Genomic DNA, 25,762 nt, shown 5'->3' with positions numbered 1-25,762 from the left:
GGCTTGCATCAATCCATGGCGAACGACGAGTCAACCTGCAACATCGACACAAGCCGCAGTGGATGTTCTTACAGCACAGTTGTCTTCCCTCGTAGTAGTGGCATGGTGAGCTCCGCTGACTAGATGTGGAAGGGATAATGAGAAGAAAAGGGGAGCACGCCAGCGATGCAGGGAGGTACTTGCAACATTAGAATAGCGACGACGGCTTGCATCCATGGTGATATTCCCTTGTTGCGCACGACGGCAAAAAGCTTGTGGCGCGTGAATCATAAAAAAACGAGTCTAATCATGATAGATGAGGGAAAGAGAGTAAATAGGAGAATGTTTGGTGCTACCGAGGCCCAGGTGCTACTGTGATACAGGCTCCTGGGCCGTCGGATTCTCAAATCGAACGACATCTGGAAGCTGTTGTATCTGCTGGATCTATGCTCAATTTTCGGACTCCTAAAAGGCTTTTTTGCAAATGTTTGCAGAGTTCTTAGGAGCCATCCAATCTGAGAATCCGACGGCACATGAGTCCGTATCACGGTAGCACATAGGCCTCGGTAGCACCGGATATTCTCCTAGAAATGAAGGTGGCTCCTGGATGATTCGACGCGTGCTACGTGGAGAATGCACGGGGACGCGTGGCAAAGACGGACAACACTTGTGGCATCGTCAACTGATGGATTAGAAACGTTTTCCTTAAAGTTGTAATTTTGTTTAAGAAAACATATAAGGATTTTATTTATCACTAATAGTGACAAGCTAAAATTATTTACGCTGTCAGCAGACTGCGCAATAAATGCAGCGGCCAGGCCATCACCCCTTGTCCTCGCACGCACGCGCACGCAGCCTCTCTCTCTCCCACCATTTCCACTCCACCACCACCCCACCTCCTCAGTCCTCACCCGTGCGCGCCGCACTGCTCTGCTGTGCTGTGTAGCATACGCGGCGACGCCACAAGCCCAAACCCTAGCCAGCCTCACGTGGGTCCCGTCCCCGCCCCTGCTCTGCTCCACCCGGCGGCAATGGTGGCGGGCGGTGATGCGTGAGGGCGCGCGCCATGGGAAAGGCGGCCGGGGGGCAGCGGGAGCAGCCGCCGGGGGCGGCGGCGGAGGGAGGAGGAGAAGGAAGAAGAAGAGGAAGAAGCTGCAGCGGATGCCGCCGGTCCGTGCGGCCGCAATGCGTGGCCGCGCTCCTTCTCGGCGCCGCCGTGCTCCTCTCCGCCCTGTTCTGGCTGCCGCCCTTCGCCGGGCGCCACCGCGGCCGCCGAGCGGGGCCGCCGGATCCCCCGGGGGACGCGCTCGCAGGTCAGCTCGCATTGCGAGATCTCGGCCACCTTCAGTTTTTAAATTGCTTAGTTTTTAAATCGATCTCGTTGTGTGGACGCCAACGCCACGAGTAGTGACTAAATCAGCGACTAGACTTTGGAGATTCGCGAGTGATTCAAGCAAAGTTTGCGCCTCTGAGAGTAAATATGAACCAAAATACTTGCATCTGGTAGTTCTTTTATCTGTTTCCTTTTTTCTTCAATACATGTTTTTATTAGCTTCTGCCAGCCCAAATTCGGATACATACGGTATAACACAGTTATCTACTAGGTGCTATTCTTGCCGGTAAACATGATAGGAAATGCCGGCCAAACCACCAGACCTTCTTTGTGCCAATTTCGGCCAGCCTGGATGGCCGCTGAGTTGCCACATTGTGTTCACTCAGTTTTTTTTCCCTATCTGGAAAGCAAACAATTTTTTTAGGGTGCTCATGGTGGCGCTTCTAGGGGAGTTTCTGGTGCATATTTGTGATTTTTTTTTCTTCGTTACAGTGGAGCTCAATGTGTGAACGATGCGTGCATTTAGTTATTAATGTTAGCTTACAAAGGTTTAAAATCAGTTGTGGTGTATTCTCTTATTGTATTGCCTCTAGAACTATGGTGGAGGAAAAGAATAAACCCATTTTCTTAGTACATGCCGCAGTGGGAGTTTTTTGTGTATTGAAGATCTGGGTATTGATATATGCTTGAGCTAGCGGTAGGAGAACTAAAAATGGGCCTTGTTGGCTATCTATGGTATTTGTTGTTCATGAAAACATCGTTTTATAGATCCTAGTTCTTGCCAAAAAATTATTGAAAGGTCACATTAGAAGATCATGGCAACTGCATAGAAATACAAGATTTTACCGAATAGTTATGTATCGATGTTATGACATCCTGACACGATTTTCAGTTTAAGAAACGGCAACGTTTCATGGGCCGGTGAGATAATATCCCGACAAAAATTGCCATAAAAGAAAGGCAACACCTTTTGGATAGATTAGATCAATAGATAACGTTAGACTTCCAAGATCATGACAAAAGTTGCCGTGAAAACGTCAATGCTTTGCCGAATAGACTTGTTCACGACAAAAAGCTGCGATAGATAAGGAACTCCTTTTTCAATGGTGATGTTATAAAGTCCAAATAAAAAAATTGTGCAAGAAAAGACAACAGTTTAATGACGGGTTATGTCATGAGGTCCCAACAAAACTTGCCGTGGTAGAAGAGTCAATACTTTACGTAATGGTGACGTTAGAAGACTCGACAAAAAGTGCTTCCTGGAAAAAAGATTACTTATAAAATAGTGATGCCTGAAGTTTCCATGCCTTAACAAAAACTGCCGTGATAGAAAAGGCGAAAGTTTATAAAATGGTGGCATTAGAAGTTGATGTTAGAAATAAGTTTCCCTTCATATACGGAATGGTGGTAGCTATATTGAACTGATGGAAGTGATTATGTCAGCTCTTGGAGATATAATTTTGATGTAAAGAACCTTTGAGGAGAGTATGGTCAATGCACGGAAGTGTGAGTTCGCTAGTTCAGTGTATGGCTGTATGCATAATTTTGTCTACAGTGAGCTCTAATCTTTCAGGGAATCAGGGAAATAGATTGAAACATTGAAATAATTGGGTTGCTATATGCAAGAAAGGGTATTATCAGTTTTAAGAATACCAATTTATAAATGAAACGAACACCTAGGGCATCCAACAAATAGCAAGGTCTTAGTTATGATACTAGATATTGTGTGAAACCTGTCTAAGTAGCTTTGATCACACAAAAGTAGAAAAAATGGAACATGGTCCTTCTACATTTGCATCCACATGATGGGGCTAGGAGAAAAAATGCCTTGAATCTTATTTACAAATATGGGGCATGTTTGGTTGGCCTCCACATTTAGTCACACTATTGTGCCACAAGTGCGGCATGCCACAGTTTTTGTGGTGGCCAAATTGGTCGCCACACTTATGGCAAAAGTTGGCTAGCAACCGAGTCTATGGCAAGTGAGGTATGTGACTAAAAAAGTGTGGAGTGCCACACTTGTGGCTGTAACCAAACGGTGCCACAGTTTGCCACACTTGTGGCACAGAAGTGTGGCAAAGTGTGGATGGGAACCAAACATGCCCATGACCTTTAACAATCATTAATAGTTTAATACTCATGTCCGCTCAGTTGAGGCAATGTCTGTCTCTTTTACTTGTTTACTTCACTAATGATTCCCATTTTGACTTCTTGAGAACTCGTGTGTTGTGATCTTTTCTGTTGAGCTCTAAAATAAATATTTCAGCATGACATTATTGAGAATATTTGACAATTGAAGTACTCCTCTTTTTGCAGCTGATATAGTGGCAAGCTTTATGCTACAAAAGACGGTGTCAGAGTTGAATGAAAGTATACCTAAGCTTGAGTTTGACATCTATGAGGAAATTGGCATCCCTAACTCTACTGTAAGGCAGAAATGCTTCACTTTATTTATTTACTTCATGTTTTTTTTTTGCGAATCTTCTTCCTGTCATCTACTGTGTGCCCCACAATCTGTCAACGCAATTCCTGATTCCTAAATGATTGTACAGGTTGCTGTAAATTTTCTACAACCATCAGGTGCATCAAACTGGACAAATGTCATCTTCAGCGTTGTGCCTTATCCAAAATACTCAACTATGTCATCAACATGGTTGAGCATTCTTAGGTCTCATTTCATGTCCTTGGTTGTACAGCAGTCAACACTCCAATTGACAGAGTCGCTGTTTGGGAACTCATCATTCTTCGAGGTGCTTAAGTTCCCTGGAGGAATAACCATTATCCCTCCGCAAGCTGCTTTTCTTGTGCAGAAGCCTTATGCATCTTTCAACTTCACTCTGAATTTCCCAATCGACAAGGTACAGGATAAAACAAATGAGTTGAAAGACCAAATGAGGGCAGGACTACTTCTCGATACCAATGAGGTTGGTGCTAGCCTCTGGTTGAGTTCTATTTAATATTTTCCATTCTAGCAATAACTACCATGTCATGTTAGTTTAGTTTTACACACTTGTCACCACCAAATTGCTGTAGAACCAAATCTGAAAGGTTGGATGCTTGGTTTTTTCTTTTTCTTTTTGAAAGGAATGCTTGCTTCTTGTTATTTGTCTTGTTTCGATTCCTGCGTCCGCATGTGTATGCAAAAGCAGAACAACCATGTACATGACCACATAAAATTCATTTTATACTCATGTACCTGAACTCCATGTCCTCTGAGTAGTTTCTCTGCTAGGGACAAAGTACACCAGGAATATTGTGTTTTTGTATACATGTATGGCCGTATGGGCGAACATGCAAGAAACACATATGGGATTTTTTTCCTTTCCATTTTCCTATTTTTGTAGGGTTAAATATTAAGAACGAAAAGAACATACTTATATGCAATATAAATGATCTAACACAGCAATCAATACTCAATAGCAGTACGACAGTATGGGTAGAGATCGTAACTTGGAACTCCATACTTGCCCTAAGACTCTTATTTTGTTGAACGTTCCAAAATGTTGGACGGGGAAGCGTGATCTTCCAAGGTCATAATATGTGAAGTGTATTATATGTTACTTTTGTTTTTTACTTGATCCCCTGTTCACATGCTTTGCAGATCCTCTATATCAAATTGACAAATTTGGAAGGTTCAACGGTTGCTCCTCCAACAGTTGTTCGGTCCTCCATTATTCTAGAAGTTGGGAATCACCAGCCTTCCCCTCCAAGAATGAAGCAGTTGGCACAAACGATTGCTAATTCATCTTCAGGAAACTTGGGACTAAATCACACTGTATTTGGCAAAGTAAAGCAGATAAGTCTTTCGTCGTATCTGCGGCATTCTTTGCACAGCGGGAGTGATAGTGATGCACCAAGCCCCGCACCCATGACTCATGAAGATCATCGCCGTCACCACCATAATCATCACCACCACCACCACCACCACCACCACCACCATCACCACCACCATAGCCACCACCGTAGTCATGAAGTAATTAGGCATTTGCCTCCATCTCCTGCACCTGTACATCCTCCTGTGGAACAGCCCAAATATAGATCTCCATCCCCATCTGGTTATTCATATGGATACACCAATAAGCCAAAAAATAAGGCTCCTGTGGCCCCAGCGGCTGAGCCAGTAGTTAGGAATCATCATTATGCTTCCCCTCCCACCATGCCTCATGCAGTGTCACCATCTTCTATCAGTCCATCACCTTCTGCTCGTCACTCTACAAATATTCCCAACAGGCACCATAGTTCCCCTGCTCCATCTCCAGCAAATGTGAAGCCCCCGCTGCATACAGTGTCTCTTGCTCATGCGCATCATCCTGCTCAAGTGCCAGCTGTGGCCCCTGCTCCCAACACATGTGAGTCTTTTCTCTCTTCTCTCATTTCCGCAGCTGCCAGACATTGCTAATATCAATCAACATTTATCAAGGCTTGGAGTTGGTAGATTATTCTACAGAATAGCAGTTTTATTCCATGCAGACCTCAGCGATCAGTTTTTATGCTTGTCACTGCAATTTGAGTGATTTACTAAAATGATTTGGTGTACTGTGATGCTATACGAGTCCATGTAAACTGCACTGCTATGTCAGCGGTACTTATGAGACTAGCTAGTAGCTTAATCCTTTTCTAAAAAAAGCTAATAGTATCATCTTTGTTCTCTGTTTCAAATTTTTTATTCATGCTAGGAAATTTTTCATCCTGCTATCTGTGTTGTCATGTGTAAACTATCCAATTATACATCCTGATACCTACCTGTCATGTAAACTAGCATATCCTCTCCTGCTACTTACCATCCGCTGTTTTGTTATTACAGCATTTGCCACCCGAAGGCATTCCTGTCAATGGGCACTTGCGATCCTACTGTGCTTGCTGGCGGGTCTACCATGACAGAGCTGGCTAGCATGCTGAAGGCAGTCCAAAATAATAATAAAAAGCCTTCAAGAGCTAGCATGCTGTTTTCAGGAGGTCGCATTAGGCGTGAAAAACTGCGCACCCTATGAGCAGGGGGTGTTTGTTATAGCATGTAAATACTGGTGTTGGGGTATAAGGCAGGCAACTGGGCATCTCTGTGTATAGTGGTCAAAGCCAGAGGCGGCGGGCCCTTCAGTGTCGTTGCACATGTTTTGCCCAGTCTTGCTGTGCAGTGGTGAACAAAAGATGATGGAATCCAGTATAAAAGTTTATACTGTTTGATATCAGCGTATAGCGGTTGCCTCTGGTTCAAATTCTCAGGGGTTCAAATTTTGCGTGGACCGATAGATTCTCGATGATTATCCCGAATAGTAAACCTGAGCATTAGAAGGTGTGATGATGTGTTTTGACGACACATTGCGCCTTGAATTTGGCACCCTACATGATCATTCTGACAAACCAGGGTTCCAAACCCCTGATGGCCGTTGCAGGGATTTCCAGGCAAGCCATTTTTGGCCGGCTGGGATTCATCTGAGCATGTTTCCAAATTTCACTTGGGATCTAGGAAATTTGTGTCTGAAAATGTGTTTTTTTTTTTAATTTCTTTCGCATGACCGGCAATAGCATATGGTCGGTGCAAAGGAGCGTGAATGTGAGCTTCATTTCAGGTGAAGCACCAACTTTGTGAAACTGTGTCGATGGAGCTGCAGTTGTGACTGAGTGGTTCAGAACAGCCACTTTAAAGTCGACTGGATGTAAATGACTCGCAGCCCGACAATGCTAAATGGAACTTGAGCTCCATGTAGGGCGAATTCATACTTTTATGTTTCAAAAAATTCTGGAAAAATTCACATATGCCAGAGACATAATGTATACATGTGTAAAACTTCATGTTGAAATACATTAAAATGAGAGCTGCAAAAAAGGAAAAACTTTGTGCCTTCTTAGCACATGAAGTCCATGATTTTTTTTCCAGCTCACAATTCAGTGTATTTCATCATCAAATTTTACACACATATACATTACATCCTTGTAAATGTGTATGTTTATTTTCAGAAATTTTAAAACTGAGTTTATTTTTGAATTAAAATAACAGGCTCCATGGAGCCCGTCCTCCAAAACGCCCTACTCCTCGCAATCGAGCTAATTTAGCCTAGTAGTAATATGTTCTTGAGGTGGTTTAGTGTGAAATGACGATCTACTCCTCGCGATTGAGCTAATTTAGCCTAGGAGTAATATGTTCTTGATGTGGTTTAGTGTGAATACGACGATCGTGCTTCATCAGAAATGTTATAGACATACTGAGAATTGCAATACTGGCACTCGTCCGCAAGCTCTGACAGAGTTTACGCGATCAAAAGAACCACAAAGACAAACCAACATGATTGTATCTGGGGAGAAATCACTTAAGTGACACATACAAGAGGTACGATCAGCTCATCCTAAAGGAAGGCTCATGATACTTCAAGAAGCCACTCCATCCCATACAGCATACGAAAAGGGGCCATTCACAGACAAAAATTCATCAAGACACTAGGGCACGTCAAAAGTGGAGGAAAACAAGCGGAATTCAGTAGAAAAAAGGGAGCAATTGAATAAATCAATGTCTGATGTACAATGGGTCTGAATCTGATGGTACAGATGCTACAACTATGCTGTGACGAAATACACACTTTAGCAGTTTTCAAGAATGTTGAATTGAATTGAGCCAAGATACACAAGCCCCCACCGACGACGACACATGGTGGACGCCAGAAGAAACAATGGGACAAACGATCAATTGTGCGACACATATGTACCGGTTTTTCCTGATCGTATTGGAGGGTATCGACTGGGCGCTGTCAATAAAGTTTATTGTGCTTGCTGTTGTCTCTCTTGAGTTGTACTTTCAGCTTTTTACCACCTAATTGGAACCCATTCATCATACTTATGGCTGCCTGCGCAGGAGCAGGAGAATCGTAGCTTACAAAACCTGCATCCAGCCAGGAACGAATTAACAAAAATCATGCCGTTATGATGCCAGTCCTAAGAAATCCAGCTAGGAGGAAGAATTAGTTACCGAAGCATTTACTAGCACCGGTCGTTTTGTCTACAAACACTTTGGCACTCAATACTCTACCAAAACTCTGAAATGCATTTGCTAGATCTTGGTCGCCGAATTCTTGCGGGATGTGATAGATAAACAAGTTGGCTCCAGGAGGACCTGTGCACATGATACACATCATCTGTAAAACATACCTGAGAAGAAATGAAAAATGGAATGACTATATTAAAGGAGACAAACCCTCTAGCTGAGGACCAGTGTTGCTGCTGGTACTTGAAGATGTGGGAGATGTAGCATTTGCATTCGGAACTTTAACTGAATTAAGAGAATTCATGTAAGGACGACTATTGATGCCACCACCAGGATATGACCCAGGATACTGCATACCAGGCCCAGCTGGATAAGGGCTGCCCAACTGCATTGAATTGAATGACCTAGCAACTGAATTAGGGGATAGTTCAGAATTAACACCCCGTATTGAGCTTCCTTGATTGACAGGCTGAACCATATTCTGGAAGCCTGCTTGATTTTGCATCGGAGATAAAGGGTACTGCATAAGCCCATAGGTTCCTTGTGGCTGCACATATCAATAACTGAGAGTTATATACCACAACACAAGGTGTATCATATTCAGGGCTAGTGTGGCGGGCACTAATCAAAGGTCATAGAGCATTAGCATGCCATTGATTCAAGCCATTTTGGACCTTGCTTAACAGTACTAGCACATTAAGAAAGATAGGTCATTGGTGTTAAAATTATATCTTGTAATGGTTCTGATGTAGTTGTCCATGTTTGGTACTCTATCTGTTATGTTTTGGCTTTGTTGCCTTACATCAACTTTAATAAAGATGGCTATGTGCATCACAATGATGCAGAGGCCGGGGGTTTCAACCTCCTATTCAATTTTTTTAAAGAAAGATAGGAAATCGCAGCAGTTCAAAACAATGCCTTTTCTGTTATCGTTTGCAACAGTACATGTGCAACAACTATACAAAGGTTATAGACATAGAACAACATGAATAGCGAAAGGTGAAAACAAACATTTCCACTTTCCTCAAAACATGCTCTTGAACAGTCATTTCTTTCAGCAAACTGAAAATCTATTCTAAGAATAAGCTCAAGATTATAGGAATAGCCTTTTATTGTATGGTCACAATAAGCTTAAGGTTTCAGTATCATAAATTCACCTGGTAGCCAAATCCATTATATGGAGGCACATATCCCATCTGTAAGGCACCAAATAATGAACTCTGTTGCATGGCATTTGCATTTGACATATTAGACGGCGGAAATTGAGCCTTTTGTGCTTTTCGAGCCTGCCTTTCCTTTTCTGTGTCAGCCCATTTTACAACCAAAGGTACACTTGAACCCTGACAAAAAAGATCAAGGCATGTCAGGGTATATTTTACGAATCATGAAGTTGCTGAAGAAAGGGAAATAACTAATACAAATGTGCATGATATTGTGCAAGATTCCAATTTCCAACCATTATATTTTTGTTCAACTGAAAATGTAGCAAATAAACTGGATAGTTCCTGTTTTTGTAAGCCTGGTTCCCATTACTTGTATAAGAGATCAAGAATGTTCAGATCAAATAGGTCAGCAGAATCCACCACACATGTGGGCAAAGCAATTTCTGCACTCATCTATGGTTGATTTGATCTGGATATATTAAAACTTTTGCTGCATATATAAGAACTTTCCTCTCCCCTCCCTCTCTTTGTGCACTGCAAGTGATTTTGAATTTGACTAAAGAGAACTGCAATTGCTTTGAGTCCTTATGTTTTCACAAACCTCTATTTTGTGCTTCCCATTTAGAGCTTCGATAGCTGCCACAGCCTGCTCTTTTGTTTCATACTTCAGAAAGGCACAGCCGGCTGCAACACCCACAGTTGGTAAGCAACTAAATGTACAAGCAAGTGTAGAAGAAAAGTAATGTTCATTTCAAGTCATAAGAAAATCAACTGGTCCCACAAGAAAATTTTTACCTTTGCTCGTCTGTTGTGAACCTCTCAAAATCTGCAAATCTTTGATATTTCCATATTGTGAAAATAAATCAGTCATTTCAGCATCTGTTACATTTTTGGGGAGCATTCCGATGAAAAGTTTGTGCTCTGGAAGTAACGGTGAAGACATGTCAGCACAATGAGAAACAAAACAAAATTCAATCAATAATTGATACACAAGTTTGCTTGTGAATGAAATAATTTTAGAAAGCCTCATACCCAGCCTTTCCAACTCTCCATCGGCATATTTTACTTGCAATGGACTTGGGGCCTGATTCCAAACACAGACAAAATGGGAAGAAATGTTAATGACATTCAGAGAGAAGTAACAGCAGCCCTTGCAAAATTGTATTGATGTTCGGTGAATATGCAAAGATGTTAGTTATGCTCATTGATCATGATAAGAATGTGTCACGTCTTTCTGAAGTAGATATAGACAATTTATTCACATTCATATAACCCTGAAACGGATTGGTGCCGAAACAGCCCCAAAAGAAAACCTGTGATCACCAAAAGAACTACTACTAAGCCATTGGGCTGCCCTTTCCATATCTACCAGCCAACATGGTCTAAAATATCATAATTAGGACCGCAGTTGCATCACTCTTAGCTAAGCTTAGCCACCTGCTCTCTCAATTTATCCAAAATCGTACATATCAAAGATTCCTGGCTACAAGGTTTTAGATCTGATCAGCTACATCAATTCTACAAGAAAAGATAAGTCTGACAGAAATCCACCTGATACCAGTCATGTACAACAATGTAACATCCTTCATATTCTAGGGTTGCAAATGGGAATAGCAGGGTTAGATCAGAATCATCAGATCTTTAACCTTTCTGACCTGTCAACGACTTCCACGCGGAAGGGGTGGAAAATTGGATGGAAGTTTCTGAGTGGTAGGGGTTTATACAAGAGAGAATTCCTTATTTGGCCCTTCCTTAAAATCTGGTTCCCTATTTGGCCCGAAGATTTTTATTTTTCCCTTTTTGACACCACAAATTCATTTTATTCCTTCCATGACACTTCCGTCACTTTTTGCTGTTAAAACCGTCAAATGCAACTTGAAAAGTCTTATTTACCCCTCCTTTAGCACGCTGAAAAAAAACAGAAAAATCTAGTTTGACCAAACCGTACACATCCTCTCCCGATTCACTTCTCTGCCGAGACCCCTTCTCTCCCGATTCCCCTTCCTTCTCCCCGAGCCCTAACCCTACCGCGCGGTGCGAGGCACACAGCGGCGGCGCGAGGCATGGAGGAGGGCGCGGCCCCAACGCTGCTACGGATGGCGCGGTGGAGGGCGGCCATTGTGGGGAGGCGGAGGGCGCCAAGCAGTGAAGGACGGGAGGCGGCGCTGTGCAGGGAAAGTCGCGGCGCCGGAGGTCCATTGGTGGCAGGGGCGTCGCGGTGATGAGGAGCGACCGTCGCTGGCCATCTTCCGCAGCCAGCTGGACGACCACGTTGCGCCTTCCCGCCTTGCCCGACCAGCTTCCCCTGGCCGTGTGCCCTGCCCGAGTGAGTGCTTGGCCGGCTTCCTACATGATGCACGTGCTTGCCGTGCCTCAGTGATGGGCGTGCTAGCTGGGTTGCCGTGGATGCGTGCTTTCCATGCTTGAGTCTTGAGTGTGCTTGCTGTGTGTGCGTGATGTGATGTGATGTGTGCATTTTGTGCAAAGAGAGAAATTGAGATGGATCTCTTCTGTGTGCTGTGCGTGAAGTGAGAAACCGTGAGATTGTTGTGCCTGTGTGTACTGCTTATACATACATGTTTCTGCACCGGTTCTTATTAATATGAGTTTCTCAGTACAATCTTGTAATATAATTTTGTTGCAACTCCAATGCTTCGAGGCATTCTGTCCACGTGCCACCGCCACCGTTGCTTCTGACTTGCGAGTCATAATTTTGGTCACAAAATACATCAGGGGTAAAACAGACCTTTCATGTTGCATTTAACGGTGTTAGTTGCCAAAAATGACGGAAATGTCATAGAGGGAACAAAATGAAGTTTTGAGTGTCAAAACAGGAAGATTTTTTTTACTAGGGTCAAAAAGGGAACCAAATTTTAAGAAAGGGCCAAATAAGGAATTCTCTCTTTATACAATCATACACTACAGTTTCAAGCAGTAGGGTCTAACTGTGCCATAGCTCCTGGAACTAGAGGTGCCAACAGAGCAATTTGGAGCAGTAACAACAACTGAAGTGATTCATAAAATATTTGAAACACTTTCGTCTGCACTACTGTACTGAATCTACGGCTAGCATAACGGATGATGACATGCATTCCACGTAGACATTAACACAGTTTGCCTTGACCAGATAAGGATTAAGGACACACCTGGACCAACTTTTTTTCTAAGACCAAACTAAAAAAAAGTGCCAAATTAATAAGTTAGATCAACTGTACTAGCAATCCATCAGTTGGTCAAGTGTGGGCATGGACGATTTTGCTGACAGTAATTCATCAGTTAACCAAAATCTTGAATGTAAGTCAGACAAATCATTCTTCTACATCATAGTCTATACGCAGGATCATTTGGGCCAAATAGGCAAACTCAAAATGGCTATCTTAAATGCAAATATAGCGACAATGGTCAGTAGGATTTTTTTACAGATCACCAACAATGAGCCAACTTCCTGGGAATCTCTCACTAAGTATTCACTTAAAACTTAACCCTAACTAGACCAGCGTAGACATGCACTCCATTCCTGGTTCATCCACTGCCAAGAGTACCCAACATGCAAGAGCTCCCAACAACAACAGATCCAGAAAGAACCCTTTAGATGCATCAGTTGGTTAAATTATACCCAAGTTACCCAGGCAGATACACGTGAAACCCAAGTTACCCAGGCAGATACACGTGAAACAAGAAGGGTTGTGTCTGCATACCCCAGGAAGCGTGCGTTTGTTGTGATATGCATTCACTGCCTTGTCAGCCTCCTCCCTTGATGGGCAGATCAGGAAGCAGCAACCTGCAATGTACAGTATGCTGTATATCAAGATCAAACTAAAACATCATGAGGATAGCCATTTAGAGACTACAGTCGAGCAAAAACAGAACACAAGATACAACTAAAACCTACTGGGACACCAATACCAACAAAGTCTTTCATATGAAAACGCCAGTGTAATATCGTAGCAAGTCGCAAACAGGATTGTGATTTTGCATATGCAGGAAAACATCTTATTTTATGACGTTCACATCTAACTACTCCTGGGAGAACAAATGTAAAACAATCAATCCCTAGTAACAAGTACAGATATAATTCAAACCAATCAAATCGAAGAAGCACAGATTCCCCATGGTATAGGAAAGTATCTCCTAGGACAAGTTCTAAATAGTTTTTAGAAAAGGAAGTTCTAAATAGTTACCATCAGATTTCATCATCTTGAATCATGATCTCATAGTAGGGAAATGCAAGGTAAATAGCCCAAAAAAAATCCAGAGCAAAACCTCAAAATGCAACGCGAAGGTAAATTCCTTGATGGGACCAATCGAATTCTGAAATCCACCGAAACGGCAACAAACACATTACAATTCCACTGGTCCTAAATTCCAGCCTATCGCACGTACAGGGAAGACACACCTTCGTCCAGCTATTGGTTGAAAATGAATATGTACTAACAAGGACAGCTTATATATGTGGTCCAATCTGCCAGCTTAAATTCGAGCTCAAGTCCATCTAAAAATTTAACCATGACCAAACGTTTAATTTCACATCCCATGATCGAAAAACACACGCGCACGCACGCACGCGAGAAGCAACAAAGTTCAAGTGTCAAGAAAAACTAATCTTCTCCAGACAAGAAAATTTACCAATCCGACACCAGAAAAATGAAATTCGGAGTTCAGACCCAACGCTTGCGAGCAACACTAAATTCCAACATTTTTTACTGGCATGGGTAAAACCCCACTGATTCAGCACAAAATCCGAGCTCGAGCGGCCGAGAAGCAGAGAATCTGATGCAGCTCGGAGCTCCTACATACGAGATGAGAAGTTGAGAACATCAAAATGGAAAACGCGGGATAAAGCAGACTTGGGCAACCGCTTTGACTTTTCTCCGCAGGGAGTTCACACCATAGCAGAAGCTAGCAATTCAACGCAGCCCTCCCCTTGCACAAAATTCCCCACGAGCAGCGAGAATTGCGCCTAAATCGGCACGGCAGAAGCCCAATTCCCAGCAGAGCGCGAGAAGTTTCAGCCGGGAGAAGCAGAAATCAGGCAGCTCAAATGGCCGGGCGGCATTGCCAGCCACCAGCAGAGCACAGACAGAGAGCACAGCGGAGCCGCCGCGGGCGGGAGGAGCAGGAAAAACCGCAAGCAAACGGGAACCGCGCCCAGATCCCGACCCAGGGAAACCAATAGAGAGGCAAAGCACGCAGGGAACGGCATTGCAAGGGGGGGAAATCCGGCGGGGCGGGGGCGTACGGATCCGGACCTCGGGACGCCTTGGTGGCCTTGTCGCGGATGACGGTGACCTCGTCGACGACGGCGACGTCGCGGAACATGGCGGCCAGCTCGGCCTCGGTCATGAGCTTGGGCACCTGGCCGACGAAGAGCTTGACGGAGCTCTCGTCCCTGCCGCCGCCGTCCTCCCCGCAGGCATGCCCTGCTCCGGGCCCCGCGGCCGCGGCGGGCTGCTGCTGCTGCTGCTGGTCCCTGTCGCCGGCGTCCTCCGCCATTGGGCTGGGCTGGGCTGGGCTGCCGAGCTAGCTGGCTGGCTGGCTTAGGGTTTGCGTGGGAATTTGGGGTGGCGACGGCGGAGGGGGCGGGGACGGAGACGCAGTCGGGGCAATTAATAGTAAAATAAATAGCGGCGTAGTGAATTAGGACAGGAGAGAGGGGGGAGGGAGCAATGGATATGGTATGGTGGCAGTGAGGGACAGGGAAGACAAGGTGGTGTGATTCCCACCTCCCTCCCCCTTTTTTTTTCTCAGCTCCTCCTTTTTTTTAAAAAAAATAAGACCAACCCAAGGGCTAACCCTCGTTGGCTTTTTTTTATAGGAGAAACTCCGTGAGCACCGCGCGTCCGTGCCGGGACTCGAACTCGGGTGGGCTGGCAGCAACCTCAGCTGCACAGCCAACGGGTCGACGCCCCGTCCTCGCTCCCCCCTTCTTTTGTCCCAACGGTTTTGCTTGCATGCTCTCATTTCTCTTTTTTTTTGAAATTTTATTGATGGTGTTTTCCTTGTCTATGAGAGGGTTAACGTGTATCTAATTAAGCTGTTTTTAATGAAAATGATGTTTCTTATACTAGTTTAACATGGAAGCAAAGTCAAGATGATTTATGTGGGGCGACCGAGTGGCACGCCGCTCGGTAATAAGTTCAAGCAAGGTCAGCTCGTGTAAAATTCAGATACAATTGAGAAACTTTCAAAGTTCTTTCGCAGAAAATGTGAGAAAATCTTCACATCTCAAACGATGTGATGCTTGCAAACATGTCAAAATCTCGACAAGAAAAAAGAGTGTGGATTGATGCACATACTACAATATTTATGTTGATATAAAGGTAAAACGGCTTGCCCGCAAAAAATAAAGGTAAATGACTAACAAATTGTAGTGACAGCCGCTCCCCTCCCAGCTAGTTGTTAAAATGTTACTCCCTCCCAGTCTCAAAAAAAAAAAAATTGCCCAGTCTCAAAAAAAATGTTACTCCCTCCCTTCAGAAATATATGATGTTTTGAATATTTTTATATGGACCACATACGGACTGAAATGAAATGAATGAACAAACACACTAAAATATGTATTTATATGTCCAAATCAAAAGAAAATTGAAATATTTTATATTTGTGGACGGAGGGGGTACGTGCTCGTACATGCATTTTTGGGATCTTTCCCTCTAACGATCGTCCCCATGTTTTGTTTTTGCTTGCTTGAAGGTGGCAGTGAAAGTAACTCACCAACCATGCAATGCAACGGGATTATGGAGGCATGGACAAGGACAGGCAGGCTACTGAAAGGCAGAAGCGCGCCAATTGGAACTATCCCTCTCAGTCCTCCTACGGGGGAGCTGGCATGTCACCCTCTCTCTTCTTCTTAATCCCTCTTTTTTTCGAGAAAGGGAATTCGTGATCCATCTGATAAAAATGGCAGCTGCACATGAATGGTGTCGGGTGTATTCAGGGAAAAAGAACAAATTGCTAGGCGCACCAATCTTGCTGAGCACTCCCTGCAGGTGCAGGGTCAGTTGCCCAATGAAAGGTCAATGTGTGGTGCAAATTAAAGATACTCCTCAACGTTATTAGCAGATAAATATTCTACAGAAATACTAGTATCCATATTTGTTCTGATGATAAATCAATAATACAGGAAAGGAAGATCTTCTGGGAAGCACAAATAAAATTGCAAAAGGAAAAGAAAAGAGAGGGGAACCTTCTCTTTCATCAATCAACCAGAAAAAGAAAGAGAAAAGCGACATGCATGCCATGGTGATGCTGTGCCTATCAATCGGAATGATCATTTTGTGGGTCGCTTTGGCATGTGTTGAGAAAAGGAAAAGACAGTGATGTCTAGCAGGCTGCGGAGTTGCCTGAAATGTTCCTGGGCGTTACTGCCCCGGGCATTACTGTCATAGAGGATGAAGAGGAAGAGCTACACACACTTGTTCGATCTGTTTTGCCGTTGGCATAGAGGATGTTCCAGCACGTCACTCTCGCTTCGATCCAAGCTTCCCTTCTCGTGCTCGGGAAAGCGCGAATACGACCAGGCAGGTGCTCCTCTGTATCAAAAAATAAGACGTTTTTTGCAGTTCAATGCAGAGGTAGTAGCATAAAAGCCGGCATTTCGATGATAGAAAGAATGTCCGAGTAAAGTTCATCATGACACGCAGCACGCTCGACGCCAGCGAAAACCCCCTCTGCGATAACAATCGAGTTTAACTTGGCGCGCGCGGGAGAGAGAGGGAGAGACAAGGCACTAATCGCACGGAGGAGGCCAGCGCATTCCAGTTGTTGGGAAAGGGCCAAACGAAGGAAGGGAGAGAGAGATATACTACTACTCCGGCGGGCGCGGCGGGACAAAGACAGGGCGGCGCTGGATGGATCGGCTGGCGCCTGGCGGGCTCACCGGTAATTGTTCCGGACTGCGGAGTACCAGCATGTGCCCGCCAGCGCTAGGCTGGCGTCCAGTGCGGCCACATGCCGCATGCCATGCCATGCCGGTTGGCCAGCAACTGGTGCGAGCCATAGCAGGCACGGTCAACTCATAACCACCACCACCGATTTGATGCTGCTACATTCCGTTCTGCAGCACCCACTGAGCTAATCACTATAACTAATTAGCCTACTCCTCCTGGAGGCTGGAATACAACTAAGCATGTGTGATTGCTTTTTTTTTTCTCTCGGAAGCAATCACCTTTATCGCAGTTGTGTGCTCTTTTGTTATCTTAGAAAAATAGCCAGATCGTTGGACCTCCGCCCACGTTAGGATACAACGGCTCGGCTCATTTCCCGCGTTATTATCTCCGCCCGGCCCTACGAGAAACCAAGAGCTTTGTTGCACGAAGTTGGCTTTTGTTTCAGCAAGGGAAAGACAGACGCTTTGAAAATGATGAGTTAAGTTGACTAATTTCACTCCCTCCCTATTAATTCCGCATCAATGGAACTATGGGAGTGTACATTATGTTTCTGCTTCAAGGATAATACCAAAACCCTTGCGCGATTTCTCCTTCATTGTCTCCAGCTACATGCGACTACTGGATAGCCAATGCCAGCCCATGAAAAAAATTGCATAACATACTAGATGACACTACTAACCTTAAGAAAAGAATATTGACTCTGGAATAGATCGAGTGTGCTACGAGCATGCAAAGATTTCATGGACAAGTGGTATTTTAGGAGAAAAAGTAAAACCGGCCTTATATCTCTGCCTGAGACTAGGAGGAATTTCATTTGAATAAAATGATTTCTTGTTTCACCAAGGAAAAGATTGAAGATCATTAGACAAAAGAGACGAGTCTTGGATACATTATAGTATGTCTCTGCTTAACAAATGTCATACTAAGCCTCCTGGAATTTTTCTCCTTCATCTTCTCCAGCAACAGCCAACAGGCGACCATTGATAGCCGACCCATGAATTGCGTACCATAGATAAAGCAAAACCTTAAGCAAATGTACACAATAACAAGATGGGTCGCCTAGGAGATAATTCCTTGTCGGTGACAAAGTGGCCAACATAGCAGCAGTTCAGCGAGAAAAAACACAAGGAGGTATCTCATTTTTCATGCGTAGTATTTGCAGCGACGTTCTAAACCTGGGCGGAAAAGCTATCTACGGGGTTCAGTACCTAACGTAGGATGTGGAGAGCGGAGGCGACGGGAGTTAGTCAGACAGATAGACGGCAGAATCTATACAATTGCCAGCTGGTACGTACGCGCAGACCAGCTTGTGTGGGGTGCGGGCCCGGCGGGGTTCCTTCACAGCTGGGGAGGAGGAGGGGGGTAGGCTGGCGGCGCTGAGGCGTGCTGGGGCGGTCGCGGCTTGATGTCCCGGGTGCGCATGTACTCCAGGAACTGCCCAGGCAGCTCCTCCAGCAGGCTCTGGACAACGGTGACCTGCCCACCTGCTGATAAAATCATCGATCATCGGTCACGCTTGTTTCGGCGGTGGTACTATGAGCAAAGAGCTGGAGTAAGTTGATGGTAACAGAATGCGAAGCCGATACTGACCTTGGACTTCCCTCATGGGGACGAACTGGACGATGTCGCGCGTCGCAACCCTGCCTGTTGAGCTTTCAAGCCGCTTACCGAAGTCCGCATCCAGGATCTGACAAAGCCAAAGAAAATTGCCAGATAAGATGTTACTGCTACTTCATGTTGCTGTGGTGACAAAAATAAAGATCAGAGAGCAGCATGTTCCGGTCCCGGCGGCCTTTGATTATCAGGCAAACTGCATGTGGTAACTAGAGCAAACTTTCTGGTAGGTGCAAGTGCATGCCTGCGGCTTCGTTGGACGCATGGCACTACAGATGCAATTAACAAGTGCAGCGACAAACTGCCGGACCAAAACTAAAGCTACTAAGAAATAGCCAGATGCCAAGGCGCAGCATGCAGATCATTCAAGACCGAGATGATAAGAAAAATGTTCAGGGGATGAAATATTTATCACGTATTCAGTAAATGATTTACCCTCATTTGAGTGAAATCGGCATTCCCGACTCCCACGATGAGAATCGACAATGGCAAATCTGATGCCCTTACAATAGAATCTTTTGTTTCTTGCTGGTCGGTGATAACTCCATCCTGCATACAACAATGCTCGGGTAAAATTTTTGAACAGAGGTCACATGAGGATATATATTACATACCGTGATAATGAGCAGGACAAAATATTTGTTGTTTCCATATTGCACAGAATGGCTGGCAATTTCTGCAGCTTTGCTGATCACTGGCCCAAACAAGGTTGGCCCCGCGAGAGAAACGCTGTAAAGAGTAGAAGAGTACGCTGACATGATGCCTTCAACTCCAACTACCTGTGATAGGAACAGAAAAATCTCTAAACATCAACTGCGGTGTAAGAAATCTAGGTGCCATCAGCGGGTAAATATAAAGATCCGAAAAACTGATCTAAGCAATATAAATACCATCAGTTATTCTATAGGTTGCTCTTATTTTTTGGCAACATTCGGCAACCTTTCAGGAACAATACCACACATCATTTGTAGCACTATATTTGCCATGCCAATAGATGACATTTGTGACTACTAAAAGAGACGTTAAGAGAAAATATAAGTAATTAAAGAGGATGAGACAGTGCAAGTATGATAAAGCCATATCACTATTTTGTAACTAATGAGATTCATGAGTCCAACAGGAATCTAATTTCTTAGTCATCAATATCTGCACACTAACATTTGTAAGGAAGCCAAAAGCAGGAGATGCAGCTGAACACAATTTGGGTTTGTAGCACTACATTCTCATGTGTGAAGCATTAGTTGTTCAGTTAATACTACTACTGCAAAAGCAAACCAAGGAAAGAAACAAAGCTCATAGCTTAAAATACACAAATGTCCAAGAGTTGGTTTATAGGGGAATGTTTCTTTTTTATATCATCCATTGTCAAAAACTAATAAAATAAAATTGGCAGTAGCTCATCAGGCATTAATCTCACCTCACAGTCATTGGTGCTTGCATTCAAGTTGAAACAGTGGGATACAGATCCTCGTGGTATCTTTGCACCAAAACCCCATGCAGGGAATCGTCTATCATTGTCATAAAACTGTAGAACTTCGCTTACCCCTAGAATTGCCTGGTATACATCAAATGGTTCAGTGAGAAGGCTTTCAGTTTAAAGAATATCCTAGCAACGTCAGAAAATTCGAAACCTGCTGGTATGAGTTTGGTCTGCCAGAGGGGTCAATGTAGTGCAAAGATTGTGGTACGCGAGGGTCACCATTTGAAGCTGGAAACACATGGAATAGTAACCACACATAAGCCACAAATGATTGACAGAGCTACAGATAAACCATTGAAGCTCAAAATTAGAACTAACCAGTAAAATCTACAGCCACCATAAAATTGAGCTCAAACCCACTGGAAATATAGTCCAAGAAAGTATGTTGAACTTTTTCCTGGAACTTATCCAAGAACAACTGTCCTTTCAACTGAACACAGATTGGTTACGTCGAGAGGTTAGATGGAGTAATTTTTTGTTAATTATTGTGTCATATAGTTGAAATCTAACCTTCTTTTGTCCCTTATGGCTGTAAAAATTTGCTCCAGCCTTTGAGTTATATAGATTTTCAAGCTGAGCGATAGTTGTCTGGAGAGACCTATTTGTCAGAAAAATAACAAAGATAATTAAACTTGGGATCAATGCCAAAAGATGCCAGAATACTTCCTCACCCAACCTACCCAATAAGTTCGTGGTTGCCACTGGCATCAAAATCAAAACACTCAACTAGCAGTGGGTCATCCTGAAATAAAGTCACATATTAGAAGAAAAAACTTAGATTAACCTTGAATTACACATGTGTTAAACAAGTCCGACACAAAAATCATATACTAGAAAAATGTTACTTGCCTTGCTACTGTACTGCTGTGATGTCAGTGTTATAGGCCTCCAAACAGGGTTTAAATTGTTCTTGATCACTTCTGTTTTACATATAGGAATGGCAACAGCACTTTCTGAGAGTCTTGATACTCTCAAGAAGGGATCCTGCACAATAAAAACCATTTATTTAGATCTGCAATTAATTTGCCACCTTATAACTACCAAGGAAGTTATCCATACACTTTTGGAGAACGTGTCTTTGTTATCCAGATTCAGGCAGTGGAATTGCATATCAACTGCCATCCTTGATGAAGCAGTTTCTTCCGCATGTACTGTCACTGTGCCCTGAAGGGCATGTCCAGAACCATTTCGGAGGTTCAAAGTCAGGCTATGGTTGAACTTTGTGACAATCTGTGAAAAGAGCAAAGGGGTGCAAAATAAATATCAGGAGAGTGCATTTGTGTGTCTCTCTTCTTCATTTGCATTTATTTAGAGAAATTATATACTGCAGCTAGATTATGCATTGTACTGTATCGTATAACTGATTTTGCACAACCTCAGATAAATTGCAGAATGCTTCCCCTAGAAAATCTTGCTGAGCCAAGTTCAACGTCTGCATAACACAAATGATTCAGGCTTCTATAGTTGCATATAAAGTAATAGACTATAAATTCTAAGCAGGCTATAATGTTGCTGTCTTGTGTGAGTCACTGAAGGTAGAAGATAGCCCACAGCAAACTTATAATTATTTTCTGCGCAATGAAACTGTTAAGACAACTCTACCATCACCTCATCACCCAGATTATTTTGACCAAATATTGATAACTGTGAAAATTCTGCCGCTTGTTTTGAGCACTCATTGACTGTATGTGCACAATATTTATGTAAATTTTCATACCTTCCATCTTTTGACCCGATGTTACATTATGCAGGGCGAAAAAATGAGCAAACAAACAACAGCTAGCATGCTACATGTGTGAGGAAAAAAGAATGAGGCCCTAAACATGCAATCTGGCTACTATATGTCTAACACAGTTACTCAGTCCATTAGTTTAGGAGGGTTAACTCTTTGATGAGCAAATATGCATCATCCTGTAGTACTTTTTGGTAGAAAACATTGGACTGAAGTTCTTCACCACTTTACTTGGCACCTTCACTATGTTTTAACATAGTGGCCCTTTTCTCCTGCATGACTGCCTTGTCTTGTACTGACCACAAACCTCTTCTCAAAAATTATTATTTTATATTAGCAGGAAAGGTTATAGAAAATTGAAACACTAAATGTAGCCATAAGAAAATAACAAAGAACAGCGAAATAAAACAAGAAAGCGTGTCTTGATTTGAAGCATGGCTACACAGATATTAAGCACTCAAACTGAATTTGGGTGAAGCAAAAACATGAATTAAGGGCACAGAATATACCTTCAGTGGTGTGTTATGGTACTTTGTGTCAACGTCATATATCCTGAACCTATCATGAGCCCAAAAAGAGGTAGCAGTAAGTATGAGCTTTCTACAAGTAATCAGTATGTATATAGTTTTATAAACTTACACGAGCGGTTGCACAATCTCAAATTGGTAATTTATCATAGCTTTTGTGATCCACAATGGTTCCAGTGAATTCAATATCACTTCAGTGCGGCCGATCTCTTCTAGCCTTCCATCCATTTTTGTGTAAACCACCAACATAGGATCACTCTGCACCAAGCAGAGTTATAGCTGAGGAGGATACATACACATACACAAGAAAAGCAACCAAGCAGAATTAAGCACCATAATTTTCTGTTACACACTTTGTTGTAAAAGATTTTGTACACTACAATGAAAGTTTTGACAGTACGATGCATGTTTCTAGTGTAGCTGGTGCAAAGGAAACATACTTAAACACAATGATTGAATATGAATAGATTGGCAATGCAATAATCTTTGATGTACAAACAGATATCAAAATAAACTGACAAAAACAGCAACATATCTTGAAAATGAGCATGCTGCTTTCCGGGATGGTGGTTTCATGTTTCAGCTATTCAAAATGTAAGCCATCTTGTTGTTAGCTAAAACTGAATATTAGCTTCAGCTTGCATTGTTGTTCTTTACATATAACTTATAGGGCCAAAATAGAAATTTATTTCTATTTTCCTTATGTATCACAACTTTGATCATAGAACAAGGAGAATCAATGCCAATTTAAAACTTCAAATATTGTTCATGTACACTTATTTTGGCTCTAGAAAAGGTGGAACGGTACAATAAGAGGGTAAACAAATGACATGTGGATACAGAATCACAATTCTGCACCTGTTCATACATAATAACATATAGTTTTCTTTGTTTTAAACTTGACATTTTTTAGCAAAAAGCCCCAACATTGAGCAGCATCTACCTCAGTTTCAACAGGGTTTAACTTCACTTTTTAAGTTAGGGTACAGTAAGATGCACTACAGGAAAGGGAATATAAATATATGTACAGATCGAAATGCATGGTAGTTTTTACCTTAGAAAGAGCATCCATATTTCTCAACTTGGAAGCTGAAAAGGATAGCTGCAATGCAGGAAGATGGCGACATGTCAATCAAGGCAGATCATATTGACATCCACTATCGGTTTTTTATTTATTTTTACTATTGGCTAGTTGAGAACATATTAGCATGCAGCACCGACATACACCAAACTAGTTCTACATTATCGCTGGCTTGAACATATCCAAGCATATGGTATCCTTGAACATGCATTGGAAACATTATAAATGTTCTAACAGATGAACTCTAAAATATGAAACAAGAGACCACACATTTCCTGTACCCATTGTCACAAATCATCACAAATCATGATACATAGGTGGCGCACAACTCACTGCAAGCACATCCTTAGATCCTTGAGAATTCGAAGACATGGTATTATATTGTCTGAACAACTTCTTTTAATTGAAATAGATTGAGTAAATCTTAATAAAATAAAATAAATTGTTTGGTAGTATGTAGGACATAAAGTTCATCGTCCAGTGTGTGAACGTTAGTGCGACTCTCTGCACAACATGGTTCCATTTTTAAAGCAAACGATTGATGTCCACCACCCACTTCGACCTAAAATATCTTTGATCATTCCTGACTCACTTCCAGAAAATACTCCAGCGTCAAAACATTAATCAATATTAAAAAAATAATTCCAGAGACCAGTCCATCAAATTATATGTGATCACCAATTGAGGAACCGCATGTGGAAACTGAAAAACATTACTTCGTCAATTCCGTCAGGATCTTATTTTTTGCACAAGCAGGTCACTGGGAACTCGTATGCCGTTTTGTAAATAAAAAGTGTAACGAATATAATTGCACGCATGCAGTTGATGCAAAAACAAAAAAAAACGTAGGGAACACAGTGCATCCGAGTTGACTCTGACAAAGAGGAATTTCCCAAGTACTTCGATGAGAACTTATAAGAGTATAAAGGACACGTCACACGATAGCACCGAGCAATCTTCGTGGACGCAGACCAGCCTACAGAATATCCCCAAAACAGAATCCCAATTCAGAGCCGAGCGCCGGCATTTCACAAAACCCGCCTCAAACCCAAACTCTCGAGTAAAAGCCCCCTAAATTGTGCGCATTAAAAAATTGGCGCAAAGCGAGGTGCTCTTGCAGATAAAAAAAATGTGGGATCCAATCATCCAAACCAAAATCAAAGCGACAATTGCAATGCCGAGGGGTTTGGTGGCAATAATCGAAACATCTGTACGTTGTGACAGCGGAGCACATTTATTTACAAGAATAAACAAACAATGACACCCGAAATCCACCTCACTTGACAGCGAAAGCCCACCAAATTCCGGTCGCCAGAGCCGATCGCGATTCGCGACGGCCCCCAAATTCCTTCCTCACCCCAAAAAACCCCCGCTCCAATGCTGACCACGAATCCGCGAACCATACCATTCTGGGAAAGTCTCCGCGACTAGCGAGCAGCGCTGGACTGGACACTGGCTAGGGTTTCCCGTGGAGGGGAGGGGAGCGAGCGTACCTCGAGAGGTGTGTAGAGGCGCAGCGCCTGGCCCTGGAAGAAGTGGTCGACCGCCTCGTTCGGCCCCGCCGCCGCCGCCGGCCCGCGGCCCCGCGCGCCTCCGCCGCCGCCGCCGCCGACGGCCTCCATGCCGCCGCGGACGTCGCCGGAGAAGCAGCCTCCCATCCCTGATCTCGGCCCTGGAGCCGCCGGAGAAGTTTGAAACGAGTTGACTTGTCTGAGAGTTGAGAGGCAGAGAGCGGGTTCGCGAATCCCGTGCCTTGGGCTTCCAGCGGAGCAAGCGTATTTGTAGGGCGCTTCGCATACGCAGCCTACAGGAGTCGGGAGCCGAGAGGGGCGACGGAGGGCGCGAGGTTTGGTCCAAGAGGCCCACGCGCCTGTGCCTTGCCCTGTTCCATTTTAGGAAACCGAAGGCTGGCGTGAGTTGGCTGGTGATGATTTTCGTCGAAAAGGAAAAAGCTCCGATTCTTGGGCCTATTATTGTTCACGCGGCAC

General features: G+C 43.5%; 3 protein-coding genes across 4 annotated transcripts; 1 reads left to right on the top strand and 2 right to left on the bottom strand.

Moving 5' to 3' along the window:
- Positions 1-818: 818 nt before the first annotated feature.
- On the top strand, positions 819-6,498 carry LOC109757873 (uncharacterized). The gene is made up of 5 exons (XM_020316718.4): positions 819-1,292; positions 3,629-3,738; positions 3,865-4,236; positions 4,914-5,661; positions 6,117-6,498. Exons 1-5 carry the CDS (start codon positions 1,046-1,048, stop codon positions 6,188-6,190), a joined length of 1,551 nt encoding a protein of 516 aa, XP_020172307.1. The 5' UTR covers positions 819-1,045; the 3' UTR covers positions 6,191-6,498.
- A 1,285-nt stretch (positions 6,499-7,783) lies between these two features.
- Positions 7,784-15,102, bottom strand: LOC109757874 (RNA-binding protein BRN1). The gene is made up of 9 exons (XM_020316719.4): positions 14,701-15,102; positions 13,150-13,232; positions 10,484-10,535; positions 10,247-10,372; positions 10,053-10,135; positions 9,446-9,628; positions 8,499-8,835; positions 8,274-8,417; positions 7,784-8,186 (listed from the first exon to the last, which is right to left on the bottom strand). The coding sequence occupies exons 1-9, from the start codon at positions 14,942-14,944 to the stop codon at positions 8,056-8,058; spliced, it is 1,383 nt and encodes a 460-aa protein (XP_020172308.1). The 5' UTR covers positions 14,945-15,102; the 3' UTR covers positions 7,784-8,055.
- A 3,065-nt stretch (positions 15,103-18,167) lies between these two features.
- LOC109757875 (protein BONZAI 3) lies at positions 18,168-25,698 on the bottom strand. 2 transcript variants are annotated; one of them, XM_020316720.4, is made up of 16 exons: positions 25,268-25,698; positions 23,748-23,795; positions 22,806-22,951; positions 22,676-22,724; positions 21,810-21,866; positions 21,494-21,664; positions 21,284-21,418; positions 21,115-21,176; positions 20,945-21,032; positions 20,753-20,864; positions 20,586-20,662; positions 20,372-20,509; positions 19,569-19,733; positions 19,390-19,503; positions 18,931-19,027; positions 18,168-18,827 (listed from the first exon to the last, which is right to left on the bottom strand). In XM_020316720.4, exons 1-16 carry the CDS (start codon positions 25,430-25,432, stop codon positions 18,679-18,681), a joined length of 1,773 nt encoding a protein of 590 aa, XP_020172309.1. In that variant the 5' UTR covers positions 25,433-25,698; the 3' UTR covers positions 18,168-18,678. The 2 variants fall into 2 exon arrangements, with proteins under 2 accessions (XP_020172309.1, XP_020172311.1); XM_020316722.4 differs by having other exon boundaries at positions 18,168-18,824; positions 25,268-25,648.
- Positions 25,699-25,762: the final 64 nt, after the last annotated feature.

This window comes from Aegilops tauschii, chromosome 1 (assembly GCF_002575655.3).
Source record: "Aegilops tauschii subsp. strangulata cultivar AL8/78 chromosome 1, Aet v6.0, whole genome shotgun sequence".
In the NCBI taxonomy this organism is placed as follows: Eukaryota; Viridiplantae; Streptophyta; class Magnoliopsida; order Poales; family Poaceae; genus Aegilops; species Aegilops tauschii.
This window is presented reverse-complemented; position numbering and strand designations above follow the sequence as displayed.